Raw genomic sequence first — 16,197 nt, forward strand, 5'->3', positions numbered from 1 at the left:
CCAAGGACAGAGCCCTATCAAAGCTCATTCCCGGCTAGTGGTAGAGTGCCTGCCTAGCATGAACAAAGACCCAGATTTAATTCCTCAGTACCACATACACAAAAAAAAAACAGAAGTGGTGCTGTAGCTCAAGCAGTAGAGCTCTAGCCTTGAGAAAGCCCAAGGACAGTGCTCAGGCCCTGAGTTCAAGCCTCAGGACTGGCATAACAACAACAACATTAAAGTTCATTTGTGTAAATGGCAGGAGATACATATTAGAAGTGGGGACATGAGGACCTGGGTTTGAGCCCAGTCCTCTATGGAGAGATGGTGGCATTGTGTGTGTGCGTGTGTGCGTGTTAGCTGTTCTTCTCTAGAGCTAATGTCCAGGGGTGGGGGAACAGTTATGGACTAGATGAAGGACTGCACGAGGACCCAGCAGCTCCTAGATTCCTAGATACTTGTTTTATAGTCCTTGAGCCCAGAAAGCTTTGATGTCAAAATGGCACCGCTCACTGGGTTCGCCTGTCTTCTAGCTACTTAAAAGGCTGAGATCTGAGGAGAGCAGTTCAGAGGCAGCTCTTATTTCCAATGAATCATCTAAAATCCAGAAGAGGAGCTGGGCCTCAATGGTACACTTGAGGGTACCTTGAATGAAAAAGCTCATGGACAGTGCCTAGGCCCTGAGTTCAAGCCCCAGTATTAGCACAGAAAGGAAAGAAGGAAGGAAAGAAAAAGAAGAGAGGAGGGACAGCAAATGTCTCTGTGGCTCTGGAAGCCATGTAAGGCATAGGAGTGGGTGTGGCTGGGCAACAAGGGGAGAGGCAGGGGGCACCTCAGATCCTCCCTCTCCAGCACCTCATCCCCACTGCCAGACCCCAGTGCTATTTGAAATGAGACAGGAAGTGGGCAACGGGGTAGTTGGGCCCATCAATGCCCAGGCCCTGGCAGAGGCCTAGCAGACGGTGACAGGCCTCTTCAGGCGTGCGTCCACTGCATGCCACGTTGCAGAATGGCTCTTCATACTTGCCAGGCACCAGAGACTCTTCTAGAAGGTTGTAGTGCAGCAGCCCCTGATCATGCAGGGCCTGCAGGGCGTCTCGCGCCGCAGCGGAGCTCAGCACCTGCAGATGCTGAGATAGCACACACATGACGCCTGCCAGGTGGCCCCGGGCCTGTGGGCGGGGGGGCAGGGCAGGCCGCAGGCCGCAGGCCACCATGGCAGACGCCAGCAGAAGATCGACCCCGTAGAGCTCCAGGATCCAGTTGCGCAGGTAGAAGCCGCCCATGCGCGGGTTGATCTCGATGAGCTTCGGCCCAGACCCGGTCAGCTTGAGCTCCACGTTGAAGACCCCATTGAGCAGCCCGCAGCCCAGGCAGCAGCGGAAGGCAGCCTGCACCATCTGAGCCTCCTGCTCTGGTGCCAGTCTGGTGGGCATGCAGGCTGCTGTCTCTGTGAAGCCAGGCAGCCTTGTGGGGCCATTGTCAGAGACAAAGGCAGCCAGCAGCTGGCCACCAAAAACTACCAGGTCCACATCATGCTCAGTGCCCTCCACAAATTCCATCAGCAGCATGGCATTGCCCCAGCCCAGCCCGATGCCTGGGTAGTCGGTTTCGCCCTGCAAGTCACGGGAAATCCGGGTAAAGTGCTCTCGGCACTGTGGCCCATCCTTCACCAGCTTCACGCCCACGGCACCCGACCCAAACTCCAGCTTCATCACACCAGGCAGGGGGACCTGGTGGATGGCCCGCTCCACGTCAGCCTCGCTCTGTAGTGGGCAGCAGGGCACTGCGTGGAGGGAGGGCGCAGGCCAGGGTGGGCCCTGGTGTCGCAACAGATGCAACTGGGTGTGGCTCTTCTGCTTGGCCAGACACATGGCAGCTGGGGGGCTGCAGGGCAGGCCCAGCTCCTGGCACAGCAGAGCGGTGAGCACCAGGCAGTCATCCCAGAAAGAGAAGCACCCATCCAGCTGCAGGCCACGGGCCCGCACCTGCTCAGCCAGCAGATGTGCGTTCTCCTCATCCTTCCGGTGTTCTGTCACGTCAAAGTGGATGAAGGTGTGAACCAGCTGGGATGCAAAGTGATTGGGGTCTGCGTCCACCACGTGCAGCTGCAACAGCACAGCAGGGACACACCCAGGTCAGCAGAAGAAGGCAAGACGGAGCTTGGGGAAAGGCCCCAGCCCGCAAACTCCATGAGCTCATAAACACTAGGTACTCAGTTGGGCATTGGTGGCTTGTGATGGGAGGATCAAGGTACAGAGCCATCCCAGATGGATAAAGCCAACAGACTCTATTTTAAATAAACCAGCAAAATTCGGGAACTGAAGGAGTGGCTCAGTTAAGGCGCAATGCCTGTGTGCCTCGAATTATATAAACTAATATTTACCAGAATAAATTACAGGGAGTGGAAGAAGATGTTGTTTCTATGTTTTTTTTTTTTAAAGGGGGGGGATGTGGCTTCATGGTACAGTGCTTGCCTAACATGCAAAAAGTCCTGGGTTCAATTCTTTGGTATCACATACACAGAAAAAGCCAAAAGTGGTGCTGTGGCTCAAGCCATCCTAGGCAGAAGAGCCCCTGTGCGCCTCTTATCTCCAATTAACTATTCAAAAACTGGAAGTGGAGGCTGTGAATGTGGCTTAGTGGTAGAATGCTTGCCAAGCATGCATAAAACCCTGGGTTCAATTACTCCACACCACATAAACAGAAAAGCCAGAAGTGGTGCTGTGGCTCGAGTGGTAGACTGATCAGGCCCTCCTTGAGTTCAAGCCCCAGGACTGGCAAAAAACAAAAACAAACTGGAAGTGGCATTGTGACTCAAAGTGGTAAAGCATTAGCCTTGAGTAAAAGAGTTCAGGAACAGCACCTAGGCCCTGAGTTCAAGCCTCACAGCCACCCCCTCCTCCCCCCAAAAAGAAGAAGCCCCACTGTGTCAATAATGTTGCAGAATCATGTATATATATATAGAGAGAGAGAGAGAGAGGAAGCCGGAAGTGGTGCTGTGGCTCAAATGGTAGAGTTCTAGCCTTAAGAAAGCTCAGGCTCAGGCCCTGAGTTCAGTCTCCAGGACCGGCAAAAGAAAGATGAAGAAAGAAATAAAGAAAAACAAGAATGGCAGCTAGTTCTGCCAAGGGGCGGAGCCCGGCGCAGGCCCCGCCCCGCGGCCCCGGCCCCGCCCTCACCGCCCCGCCCCGGCTCCAGTCCCGCCCCTCCGCCAGGCGCCACCACTGAGGCGCCGCCTCGGGCCGGGCCCCGCCCACCTTGAGGCCGTAGTGCCGCGCCGCCTCCCACACGAACTTCTTGCTGGTGCCGCCCGCGCCGATCACCAGGAGCTGCTTTCCCTCCATCAGGCAGTGCGCCGAGCGCCGGAGCATGGTCTCCACCAGCGGCGCGGCGGCCGCCGCCTCCGCCTCCGCCGCCGCCGCGCGCGCGGGGCGTGGTGCGGCCCACAGCCCCTCGAGCACGCCGCACGCCTCCAGGCACAGCCCGCAGTTCAGCTTCAGGACCACCGGGGTCAGCTGGCGGCCCACCACCGTCAGCGCCAAGTCCACGCCTGCGGGGGGCCAGGGCCGATCGCGCGGGGCCCCCCCTCTGCGCGTTCCCAGCCCATCTCCACCTCCGGGTCCCCACGCCCCGCCCCCGGCCCTCCCAAACCCCCATCCCCACCTCCGGCCCCCCCCCCCCGCCCTCCCCAGCCCCATCTCCACCTCCACGCCCGCCCCCGCCCTCCCCAGCCCCATCCCCACCTCCGGGCCCCCCCCCCGCCCTCCCCAGCCCCATCTCCACCTCCACGCCCGCCCCCGCCCTCCCCAGCCCCATCCCCACCTCCGGGCCCCCCCCCCGCCCTCCCCAGCCCCATCTCCACCTCCACGCCCGCCCCCGCCCTCCCCAGCCCCATCTCCACCTCCGGCCCCTCCCCCCGCCCTCCCCAGCCCCATCTCCACCTCCGGGTCCCCCCCCCCCCGCCCTCCCCAGCCCCATCTCCACCTCCACGCCCGCCCCCCTCTCCCCAGCCCCATCTCCACCTCCGGCGCCCCCCCCCCCCGCCCCCGGCCCTCCCCAGCGACCAGTACACACCGAGGAAGTCGGTGCGGGCCTGGCGCCCGCCTCGCTGCTCGGCACTCAGGCCGGCCTCCAGGGCCAGCACGGCGGCCAGCGCGGCCTCCGCGGCGGTCTTGACGCGCTGCCGCACCACCTCCACCTGTGCCGCCTCCGTCAGCCCGCACTGGGCCAGCGCCGCGGCCAGCGTCCTCGGCAGGGTGTTCTGGTGCCGCAGGGGCCTGTCCCCACGACCCACGCCGCACAGCACCTAGGTAGGGTGCGACTCAGAGAGGCCCTCCCCAGGTGGACCTCACTCCAGCTGCACGGCACCTTCCCAGTGCCAGACCCTTCTCGGGACATTCAAGAATCCTCATTCTCCAACCTGTCTTAAACTGCAAAAAAGAAAATACCTTTCCCTGTCATGCTCCTCCATCCCCGCAGCTGTCCAGGCCTCCTGTCCCTCCTCCCTGATGGCTCCAAGCGGGTACCATCCTAGCTCCTGAAGCCACTCTGCTGTGTGTACCCTAGCCACCCATGGCCCCTGGAAGACCCTCATCTCCTCCACTCAAGCCCTGCTCTGGGGTCCTCTGAGCTGGACTCAGATCTTGGTATCCTGCTGCACGTCCGGCCTGTTTGTTCTTGCTGTGGGACGGAGGATTGTGGACTCTCTGCCAGCTGAGAATGATGCCCTGGTGAATCAGCCCGTGGGCCTAGACACCAGCACGGGCCGGGCACCTGATCCAAGATGGAATCAGGAGGGCTGCCAGGGGAAAGGAAAACAAAAAGCAAACCAGGCCCACGTGTCTCAACAAAGACAATGAAAATCTGCTCAATGATTTGGTCCTCTCTGTCCAGAGGTGGCCTGAGATCCTTCGCCTCTTCAGTGGAGCCTGGGCCAGGGCTCTGGCCGTTCTCACCTTGCTCAGCAGGGGCCTGTCACCCTGAGTCCGACACACCATGGCACAGATACGCACAGCCAGCTGTGGGCCACTTAAGGGACCATCTGGGAGAAGATGGGGGAGGTCTAAGCCCAGCACAGAGGGTCCAGGAAGCTGAGCCACAATCCCACTCCTGCCGGGCACAGCTGGCTCTCACCTGGGAAGGGCAGCTGGGCAGGTGGGCACATGGCCTCCACCACGATGCTCTCCTCCTCCTCCAGCTTCTCCAGCAACGCCATCACAGTGCTCACCACTGTGTCTGGCTCTGCCCGTGGGTGCAGACGCAACGTCTGCCGTCCCAGCCAGCGCCAGCCGCTGAGCTTCACTGCCACCTGCATCAGAAAAGGCAAAGGGGCCTCCTTATCATTACCCCATGCACCTGGAGGGTGGGAGGCGCAGGGGAAATATGGGGCATGGCACCGTCCCCAGAGATCAGGGCGCTGGCAGAGCACAGAGCTGGGGGCAGCTTCCCCACAGGAGGACTTGGTGACCACCCACCAGCCCAGCTTCTACACAGAGCTCCGGTAGACGGGAGCCCATTACCTGTGAGGCACTGCCCAGGGCTTCGGAGTGCAGAAAGGCCCCCACTTCCTCTTTCACCAGGGTTTCCTGGCCCTCTTTGCCACTCAGCTCCACCAGGTGGAGTCCTGGGCTGGCATCCCCTCCCCTCAGCAGGCCTGGGGGCTTGTAGGTGAATGCCAGGGTAGCTGGGACAGCCACGCCACCCTGCTGGGACAGCAACCGCCTCATGAGGAGCCGGTCTTCCAGCAGCCGAGCCAGCTCTGCTGTGGCTCCTGTGGGACAGGTCAGGTTCCGAGCCAGCTCCGCTGTCTCCCTGCCCCAGCCAGGGCCTGGACCCAGGCCTGCCAGGAAGTAGGTGGCACGCCGTGGGGGGACAAAGTCATCCAGGAATGTTAGGCCCCCTGGGTGGAAGCTCACAGCCTTGGAGACCATCAGAGTCGCCTCACCCGGCTGTCTCGGTGCTGGCACCTTGGTCAACCAAGAGGGGGACAGGCAAAGGAGCAGATTTCCTGTAGGCAGAGGGGACAGGTGGCTGGCCAGAGAAGTTTCAGTGTCCCCAGCCATCTTCACCTCCAGCCCGGGCTCCCGTGTCATGGGGGGACAGTTGCTCTGGGAACCCATCCCTACTCAGAGGATAGCAGCTGGCCCCATGGAATGCAGATGGTAGCCAAGGCTGGTGAGTATTTTGGGATGTAGCTGGGTCAGGGCGGGCTGCCCTTTCGGTGGGAGGGGGTGGGGAACTTGAGCACATACTCACCCGGGCTCTGCACCCCACCCTCCAGCAACACGGACAGAAAGGTGTTGGGGGGTCCCAGAACACACAGGGTCACCTCAGCGCCAGGGCAGCCTTTGGGAAGGGGCACAGCAAGGCTCAGCAGGGGAGCTTGTTCCTGCTGCGCGGACCCACCGGTGACCCCTCCTTGCTGTCACTCTTTGGTCCCCAGTCCTTGTTGGAGAGCAGAAGAGTGCAGGCCACAGACAGGTGGGAAGGCAGCGTGCCCCTCCCCCCCATCCTGCCGGTCTCTGTGCAGCTGCTCCAGGGTCACTGAAGGCTGGGCAAGGGAGATCTGGCTCAAGCCTGAGCTCTGACTTTCCATGTGGCCCTGGGAAGCCTCTTTTTCAAGTCTGCGGTGCTCATGTAGTCTAACCATGGGCCTTTGTTTTTACACAAAATTATTTGTGGCCTCCTGAGTATGTGTGTGTGTGTGTGTGTGTGTTGGGTGTTTGTCCTGAGACTTGAACTCAAGCTCAAGGCCTGAGCTTTTTTTTTCTCTCTCTCTCTCTCTCTCAAGGCTAGCAGTTTATGCTTGAGTCACAGCTCTACTTCCAGAGAGATAAATAGATAGATAGATATTTAATTGAAGATTAAGAGTCTAAAGGATTTCCTGCCCTGGCTGGCTTTGAACTCCTATACTCAGATCTCAGCCTCCTGAATAGCTAGGATTATAGGCATAAGCACCACTGTGCCCATCCCTCCTAATTTTTGGGGGGTGGGGGTGGGGGTGGGTCATGTGGCTTGAACTCGGCCTGGGCCTTGTCCCTGAGCTCTTCCGCTCAAGGCTACTACTGCCCTACCCTTGAGCCAAGCCCCACTTCCCATTTTCTAGAAGTTAATTGGAGATAAGAGCCTCAGGTCCTTTTGTGCTTGCCAGGCTGGCTTTGAACCTTGATCCTCAGATCTCAGCCTCCTGAGTAGCTAGGATTACAGGCGTGAGCCACCGCACCTGGCTAAGTTCTGGGTTTTTTTTGTTTTGTTTTGTTTTGTTTTTTGTTTTTGCCAGACCTGGGGCTTGAACTCAAGTCCTTGGGCTTATCTCAAGGCTAGTGATCTATCACTTCAGCCACACCACCACTTCCGTCTTTTTCTGTGTATGCGATACCAAGGAATCAAACCCTTGACTTTGTGCATGCTAGGCAAGCACTCTACCACTAGGCCACACTCTTGGCCCCCCTCCTAAATTTTAAAACATAAAATAGAAATCTTGGGATCTCAACCGCTCAACCACCTCCTCATCACCTCCTCAGACAGTCGGACAGACATTTATGCTCTACAGAACATGTTTTACAAGTCTGAGGGCCTTGATTTCCAGGAGCAGGTAGCAGGAGAACTGGGGACAGCTCGACTTCACTGGGGCCAGGTGCCTGCAGCAGGAATGCCCACCCTAGTGGCATTCCCTCAGGGGAAACCAACCATGTACCCTAGGGCTGGGGGAGCAACTGGATGAAGGCCCCTCCCTGCCCCCAGGGGCACGCCCCTCCCCTCCAGCTTGAGGTCTCCAGGCACCTGTCCGGGGCACTTGGCTGCGGTCCTGGGTCTCAGGAAGGCCGGCTTGCTGCAGGCAGCTCTGCAGGAGATTGTAGTAGAAGACTGTCCACGCCCGGGCCTCGGCGCCCTCCGGGGAGCCCTTACAGTCCAGACCCACATCCTGCCGCCAGAGGCCGGGGAAGCAGTCTGCAGGCGGCAGGCCGGAGCTCCCTCTCCACGGGCCTTCCTCTCCGTCCAGATCCTTGGAGCCCAGCGGGCAGGCCCACTCAGGACTTGGCGGATCCAGGGAGAGCTGAGGAGGGCAGAAGCAGCAAGTCTTGGGCAGGGTGGACAAGGCAGTACGTGAAGCCATCCAATCGTGTGAGCCGCTTCCCCACCTTTCCCCCGCCAGCTCACATTCAAGGAGAGAGGTGAGGAAGGGTCAGGCCTACCCAGCGGACAGTGGTCTAGAGGTAGTCTGAGAGGCACGGCAGGCCAGGAGGGCAGTGAGCAACGCCCTGCTGGTGCCCACGGACCCCGAAGCCATGTGTACATCCGCCCTAGCTGGATTCTCAGGAATAAAGAATTGGGGTGTTGTGTTCCTCAAAATCAACACAGCACCCCCACAGAGCCAGACGTACTCTAAGTGCTGCATATACACTTGACGACTGGGGACCCAAGCGAGGGCCCACTCCCGCTTCTCTCCCATGACTCAGCCCCATGGACTCTGCTACCACCCGGCTTTGTAGGTGATGTTCTGCCATTGTCATTCTCAAGTAGGCCTTGAAGACACACTAAGTGACCAGCTCACGGGGAGGGACTGGGAGGGGAAGGATTGGCTGCCTTCCATTCCTCCTCTTCCTCCACTTCCTCCTCCTCCTCCTCCTCCTCCTCCCTTTTGTGACAATGTCCTTATGTATCCCAGACTAGCCCTGAACTTTACATTTTCCTGCCTCTAATCCCAGGTGCTAGGATTTCAGACATGGACCACAGCCTACCAAAAGGGGTTTACCCTTTTCAAGTGCACGGAATCCCTCTCTCTCTCTCTCTCTCTCTCTCTCTCTCTCTCTCTCTCTCTCTCTCTCTCTCTCTCTCTCTCTCTCTCTCTCTCTCTCATAGGCTAGAACTCTGGGCCTGGGTACTGTCCCTGAGCTCTTCAGCTCTAGGCAAGTATATTCTACCACTTGAGCCACAGCACCACTTCTGGTTTTTTGGTGGATAATTAATTGCAGATAAGAGTCTCAAGGACTTTCATGCTGGGCTGGCTTTGAACCATATCCTCCCATCTCAACCTCCTGAATAGCTAGGATTATAGGTATGAGACACTGGCACCTGGTTTCTCCCTCTTTGTTTTGTGGGTTCTGGGGCTTGAACTCAGGGTCTGGCCATTGTTCTCAGGCTTCTTTGTGCTTAAGGCTGGTGCTCTATCACTTGAGCCGTGACTATTTCTAGTTTCCTGGTAGTTGATTAGAAATAAGAGTCTCAAGGACTTTCCTGCACAGGATGGCATCCAAGCACGAGCCTCAGATCTCAGCCTCCTGAATGGCTAGGATTCTGGGCTTGAGCCACGAGAACCCAGCTTCTTTTCCTCTTGCCAGTACAGGTCTGGGCCCCCAGCCTGCTGGGAAAGCACTCTACTACTAAGCCAAGCCTCTAGCCCTGGCACTTGTTTCTGTGTAGAAAATCTGACACCTCTGCCCCCTCCCTGAGGCCTGCTTTTCACATGAGGCCACCAGGAGGCTCCATGTGACATAGGTGGGGACACTTGGTACCTTGCCGTTGCCTGGCCTGGACAAATTGGTGGGGGCCTGGCTTCCAGGAGAGGGGCTGGGCTACTTTGGGAAGGCTGGGAAGTCTGTGAACTTGGCGGGGGCCCAGTGTCTGCCACATGCCACCCTGCTCACAGGGGGCTGTCAGGATCCCTTAGTGACTGAGAGGCAGTGTGTTGTGGCCAGGTCAGCAAGGTCTGGGCACCAGACTTGGACATGGATCAGGAGCCACATCCATTAGAAGAGGTGTGCCCTGATGGGAGGAACTTGGGGTCTCTTCTGTTCCCCCAAACCTAGAAGGATGCTGGGGTCGCAAGTACAGCTCACAGACACTGTGGAAGGCTGACGAGGGCTGACACAGCCCTTGTCTGGGTCCATATCTGGGATGGAGGAGACAGGCTGTGCGCAGGTGGCCCTCAAGGCAGGCGGGGGTACCAGCTGTCACCCTCTGGGCCCTCCTTCTACCCAGGCAGGGGTTTGGCCCTTGTGGGGAAGGACCACAGGAGACTTACCATCTTGAAGGTGGAGAAGCTGAGTGAGAGAGGGAGGGCAGAGAGACAGAGCAGGTGGTCAGGCTGGCCAGTGCCCTGCCCCACCCTCCAGCCTCAGGCTTAGGAAGTTCAGACAACCTCTGTGCCGTCCCTGTCAGGACAGGGCCAAGCTTCCCGCCCTACCCCCACCCCATGCAAAAGAGGAAGCTCTGCCTCAAGGACCCCAAGGTCCTTCACCCCAGGGTGCCCTCCCCATCTGGGTTCTGCACTTGCTGTAAGTCCCGTCTGAGTCTTTCCAGTGCCCAGTGCGTGGGGTCCTGGAGAGTGTCAGGGTAGCCACAAGGACAGGGAAGGGGGGAGGACCCAGGGGCCCCTACCTGCTGTCTCCTTCCCCAGCCCCCCTAGGGAGGGGCCATAGGAGTACCTGAAGGTGGTGGTCTGGCAAAGCTTCTGAGCGGGCAAGATCAAGTGGTGCTATGGGCAGCGTTGGCACAGCCCAGGGCAGGGGTGAGCGTCCTTATATAGTTTATGGACATATGCCCGGGGTGGGCGGGGACACCAGCTGCCCAAACCACAGGCCCCGCCAGGGCCCTGCCCACCAGGGTGCCCTGTGCTGGGCAAACTCCCAGTGGCCCAGAGTGCGCGTGTCTTGCCTTATTTAATTCCTTGCCTTTATGGGGGGGGAGCAACACTCCCGGCCTTTATGCTTAGGGAAGTCAGCCCAGAGAGGTGATATGATTGGGCGGGGGCCACACAGCGGGTGCCAGGCCAAGCCATGCTGGGATCTTTTTTTTTTTCCTGCCAGAATGTGTGTCTCTGGACCCAGTGTGTGGTGTCTTCCCTTCCCCAGGCGAGGCTGACCAGGTACCACTGGACTTGTGTTTATTATGTAGGTAATAAGAGAACAATTCTGACAAATCCTAATTTAGGCACAAAAGCAGGAGGTTGGAGGGCAGGGAAATATAATATATACCTCTTTTTTTTTTTTTTTTTGCTAGTCCTGGGCTTGAGCTCAGGGCCTGAGCACTGTCCTTGGACTTTCTCAAGGCTAGAGCTCTACCACTTGAGCCTCAGCACCACTTCCAGCTTTTTTCTATGTATGTGGTACCAAGACACCGTTCCAGCGGGGTGATGGTGGCTCTTAATTGTAATCCTAGTTACTTAGGAGGCGGAGATTTAAGAATTGTAGTTCAAGGGGCCAAGAGTTTGGCCTAGTGGTAGAGTGCTTGCCTAGCATGCACAAACACCCGGTTTCGATTCCTCGGTACCACATACATAGAAAAAGCTGGAAGTATGACGGGTGGGGGGTGTGGGGGGGGAGGGAAATGGGTACCAAGACATGTGAAAGGGTATCAATGTATGTGAATTAATGCACCTTCTATCTGGCAAATATCATGTAACCCTTTTACTAATTACAATAAAAAAAAAAGAAAAAGAAAAAGCTGGAAGTGGTGCTGTGGCTCAAGTGGTAGAGCTCTAAACTTGAGAAAGCCCAAGGACAGTGCTCAGGCCCTGAGGTTAAGCCCTAGGACTGAAAAAAAAGAAATTGTAGTTCAAAGCCAGCTGGGGCAAGAAAGTCTGTGAGACGAAAAATTAAACACCAAAAAAACTGAAGTGGCTCAGAGTAAGCAGTAAAGTACTACCCTTGAGCAAAAAATCTCAGGGACAATGTCTACACCCTGAGTTCAAGCCCTACCGCTGACCAAAAGCACATACAAAAAAAAAAAAAAACCCAAAACAAAACCACCATTCTTTGTTTAGGAATATATGTGGAAACTTTATCTCTGAGTCCCAGGCATTGGACAGTGGAGGCACCATCACATTTTTACCATCTGACTAATCAGAAAGCAAGGCAAAGTTGGGGAGGTTGGAGCACACCTATAATCTCAGTAAGACAGGCAGGAAGATCACAGGTTCGAGGCCAGCCTTTGCAAAGTTAGTGAAACTCTTTCTCAAAAACAAAATACAAGCTGGGTACTGATGGCTCCTATCTGTCATCCTGGCTACTCTGGAAGCTGAGATCTGAGCATCCTGGCTCAAAGCCAGCTGGGCAGAAAGTCTGAGAGACTTTCCAATAAACTGAGACTGTCCTACAAACTATTCAGGAAAAAGCCAGATGTGGCGCTATGGCTAAAGTGATAAGAATGCTAGCCTTGAGTCAAAGCAGTTCAGGGATTGAATGAAATGCGCACGCGGGCGCACACACACACACCTACCTCCCTTAGGTAGCACATATACTAAAATTGGAATGATACAGAATTTAGCATCGCCCCTGTACAAGGAAAAAAAACAGAGTACAAAAGGGCTGTGGGCATTGTTCATTTGTTTGGTGCTTTGCCTAACAGGTATCAGATCTTGGATTCAATCCTTAATATCTCAAATAGACAAAAGGAAAAAGTGCTAGAGCTGGCAGGGCCAGGTGACTCCTCTGCAGTCCTAACCCACGGAGGCTAGAGAGAGGGATTTTAAGTTCAAGGCCATTTTGGCCTACAAATCAAAATCCTATCCCAGGTGAAACAAGAAAATGAACAAAGCAGCCTTTCTGCCCCAAACTTTGTCCATCTTGTCTAGAGCCCATGTAAACAAGTCAGACTTGCTTTTTCCAAACATTTCAAAGCCAGTACTTGGTACTTGGTAGGTGTGGTTGGTTATTCATTTTTTTTCCCCCAGCTGCTATCCAGCCTTATTGCTGGGGGCTGCAGGAACTTACTAGGGGAAGGACGAGCTTGTTAAAAAGCTGTGGGAATGTCTGCGAGCACCAGCTTTTGAGCTGGCCAGCACTGTGGGGATTGAAGAAATGCTCTTCTGTCTCAGGAGTCACACAAAGGGGGGACAATCAAGGTCATGCAACTGCAGCCCAAACAGAGCACGGGGACTCAGGGCAGGCAGGCAGGGAAGTTCTGCTCTTTCTGCAGGGCAGGGGGTGATGCGGCCTCAGGCTAAGCTGGACCAGCCACGTAGGGGTAGAATAGGTGAGCAAACTCCTGCCCAGTGAGACCAGCAGGGAGAAGACTGGGCCCAACCCTATTTCAAGTAGAGTCTGTTTGCCTTCCACTCTTTCCTGCGACCCCCTCTCACATCCTCAGGTGGATGCAGAGCCAAACACACCCTCGGGAGCTACTGCACCAATGGAATCGTGTGTGTCGCCCAGTGACTGCAGCTCTGCAGCTCTGACTGGGCCACTGTATGTGGTGATGACTGCACAAAGACCTGTCATATGTGCTCCAGTAGAAATGCTGTCACCTAGGGGAGGGCTCCCCCCACCCCCCAACCCCCGGCGCTCAGGCTAGTGAAAAGGCTGATGCAGCATGGAGGAGACAAGTATTCACCCAAGGAGGAAGTCACTTCTCTTCAGATCTAACCTTTCAGTTGGGTTCCCCAAGAAGATAGCTGCTGAAGGCATCTGCAGAACTGCCCAGAATATCTTTCTGGGTCTGGGCATTGAGCCCCTGCCCCCGACTCCTTCCCTTCACGTCGTGGCTCTGGTGGCAGCTTCCCTCATGCTCAACTCTAGAGGGTTGAGTTGAAGGCTGCTCCACTTGTTAGCCTAGCCTAGTCCGTTTTGTAAAGACCTCTGTCTGTTCTGCTATGCAGAAACCTTCCCGCTGAACTCCAGCTAACCCCATTTCTTCTAGATGTTAAACGCGTACAGAGCCTGTGCCAGGAGCAGCAGTATCTGTAGTGTCTGCCCTGTCCCACCCTAGAAAGCAGAGAAGCCTTGGCTTCCATGCTTGCTCCTCTGCCCCTTATGAATTCCTTCACACCCCATGCTGCCTGTGAAGCCCCCTCTAGGAAGTCAGTTTTGTTGCCCACCCCCCACTCACTAATTGCATCACAAAGAGTTGGTAACACATTTCCCAGGACATGTAAAAGCCTCACATGGGATCTGTTCTCACCCGTTGGTGAGATCTGCCCAGTGGAGGTGTCAGATGTCTTAATTTGGGACTCTGGGTGGCTTTTGTGACAGAGGCCCAAGGAATTCCTCTAGGTTGCTAGCGGGAGGGTGTGTCCTCTGGACTCTGGGCCATGTGTCTATTCCTTTCTAATTCAGTCTTCTCTCCTCCCCCCCACTTCTTTTGGTGCCAGACCTGGGTCTTGAGCACTGTCCCTGAACTTTTGTGCGCAAAGCTAGTGCTTGACCACTTTGAGCCACAGGTGCTTCACTCTCAACTTTTTGATGGATAATTGGAGATCAGACCCTTATAAACTTTCCTGCCCTGGCTGGCTTTGAACTTCGATCCTCAGATCTCAGCCTCCTGAGTAGTTAGATTTACAGAGAAGCATAGCCACCAGTATCAGGTCTCTCCTTACTTCTGATTGTCACTATGGAGGATACTGTTGGGCTCACCTAAAGTCCCCGCTTTGAGCTGTCTCCCCCAAAACTAAACAAACATGAGGCTGACCAACTTAACTCAAAGACCTTAATCTCTTTACTATAATGTCGCTTTGCCACAATACAAATGTTGCCTGACCAAGAGGTTTAACCTAAAAAAGGACTCTCTTCATTTTGATGTTATTCTGCAGGGGCCAGGAGTTTGGCCTAGTGGTAGAGTGCCTGCCTAGCATGCATGAAGACCCAGATTTGATTCCTCAGTACCACATACATAGAAAAAAGCTGGAAGTGATGCTGTGGCTCAAATAGCAGAGTGCTAGCTTTGAAAAAAAAGCTCAAGGACAGTGCTCAGGTCCCGAGTTCAAGCTCCAGGACTGGCACAAATTAAAAAAAAAATTCTGCAACTCTATTTCTACTTGTTGCTGACTAAAGAAATGGAGATTCCTCATGTCCAGACCTTTCTGGCCTTCTCTTAAGACCAGAACCTCTGATCTACCTGCTATATGCTCCTTCTGACCCTTCCTTTTCTGTTTGTTTGGGTTTTTCCAGTACTAGGGCTTGAACTCAGGACCTGGGTGCTGCCCCTCAACTTTTTCATCAAGGCTGACACTGTATCCTTGAGGCATAGATCCATTCCTGAATTTTTGCTGATTAATTGGAGCTGAGACTCTTAGGGACCTTCCTGCCTAGGCTAACTGGAAACTATGATTCTTAGACCTCAGTCTCCTCAGTGGCTAGGATTACAGATGTAAGCCATTAGCCTGTAGCAATCCTTAGGTTCTTGTTGACATGCCATACACTGACCTAGCCAAACTCTTTCTCAACCTGTTGACAGGACAGTTTATTTTGTTTTTTCAATCTCTTTTCATAATCTGGACATTGATTTTTTTTTTTTTCCTAAAAAGACCTTCCTAGACAAACAAAGCTTCTCCAAGCACTGTGAGAGGCCCCTCCTGAATTATGTAAACCACCCTCTCCTCTTTGGTGGGTTCAGGCTCCATGGGTATGGAAGAGCCACCCCAGACTGAGGGCCGAGCTAGGTACCCGCTAAGGGAGAGGAGCACGCATGGAACTTGTTTCTGCAGCCAGTGGCCCTGTCAACAGAACATTCCAGATTCAGGCTTTGACGAATGCATTGAGATCGTCAGCAAACACCACAGGCACAAAGTGTAGGAAGTTATCCACAACCTGTCACACATTCAGAGTTAGCCTGAGTGCCATGTGGCCCTCCCCAGTCCTCTTACTCTCCACCAGCGTGATGTCATACTGTCTCTGAGGCCACACTGCCCTTGACTGGCCCCTCGTGACCAGTGGGAAATGACCAGACCCAAACCCACCCCAGCCACCCCCATCTGCTTCTCAGTGGGCAGCCTGGTTTCTCTGCCAGTCAGCAGTTCCAGAACTGCAGCTCCCGCCTCAGGCCTCCATTCACGCTGGCCTGTATGTTTGTGACTCTCTGCTGGATCTCATATCTATTGTTTCAGAGTCAAAAGACCCTATCCACTCCTAGCTTGTGGGCAATGGGACGGAAAGGTTGAAGAGTACCTACCTGATGGTCCCCCATGGAGGGCGAGGGCTTCCAGATGGCTCTCCCCAACTCTCCTCTCCTTTCCCACCTGTGGTGTGCTGGGGAGCTGCCCGGAGATGCAGGCAACTGGGGATGGGCACAGTGGGAGCCCAGCCCTGTTGTCTTAACAACAGCTCATGTACCAGGCACCCCTGGCACCCACGGGGGCAATTAGCGAGTGTAGGAGGGAGTTTCCATGGTGGCCGTCCCGAGGGGTGCACCAGGGCGCGGGAGGGACGAGGGCCGGTGGGACGTTTCTCCTTTGTCCTGGGCACACTAGGCCTTTGTTCTCGCCTGGCACTCTTTGAC

General features: G+C 55.5%; 1 protein-coding gene across 1 annotated transcript; it reads right to left on the minus strand.

Annotated features, from left to right (window-relative positions):
- Positions 1-564: 564 nt before the first annotated feature.
- Positions 565-16,178, minus strand: Carns1 (carnosine synthase 1). The gene is made up of 9 exons (XM_090347262.1): positions 15,871-16,178; positions 7,768-8,041; positions 6,241-6,330; positions 5,505-5,992; positions 5,119-5,293; positions 4,941-5,026; positions 4,060-4,291; positions 3,243-3,535; positions 565-2,090 (listed from the first exon to the last, which is right to left on the minus strand). Exons 1-9 carry the CDS (start codon positions 15,883-15,885, stop codon positions 864-866), a joined length of 2,880 nt encoding a protein of 959 aa, XP_090203388.1. The 5' UTR covers positions 15,886-16,178; the 3' UTR covers positions 565-863.
- Positions 16,179-16,197: the final 19 nt, after the last annotated feature.

Source organism: Megascapheus bottae, chromosome 16 (assembly GCF_031878675.1).
Source record: "Megascapheus bottae isolate mThoBot1 chromosome 16, mThoBot2.hap1, whole genome shotgun sequence".
NCBI lineage: Eukaryota > Metazoa > Chordata > Mammalia > Rodentia > Geomyidae > Megascapheus > Megascapheus bottae.

What these genes read in the sequence shown, in the direction of transcription:
- Carns1 (XM_090347262.1), bottom strand. An exon ending in GGGTGGGGTGCAGAGCCCGG is followed by an intron (nt 5,993 to 6,240) that starts GTGAGTATGTGC and finishes CTCTGCCTACAG; the next exon opens with GAAATCTGCTCCTTTGCCTG. An exon ending in TGCCCAGCTGCCCTTCCCAG is followed by an intron (nt 5,027 to 5,118) that starts GTGAGAGCCAGC and finishes ATCTTCTCCCAG; the next exon opens with ATGGTCCCTTAAGTGGCCCA.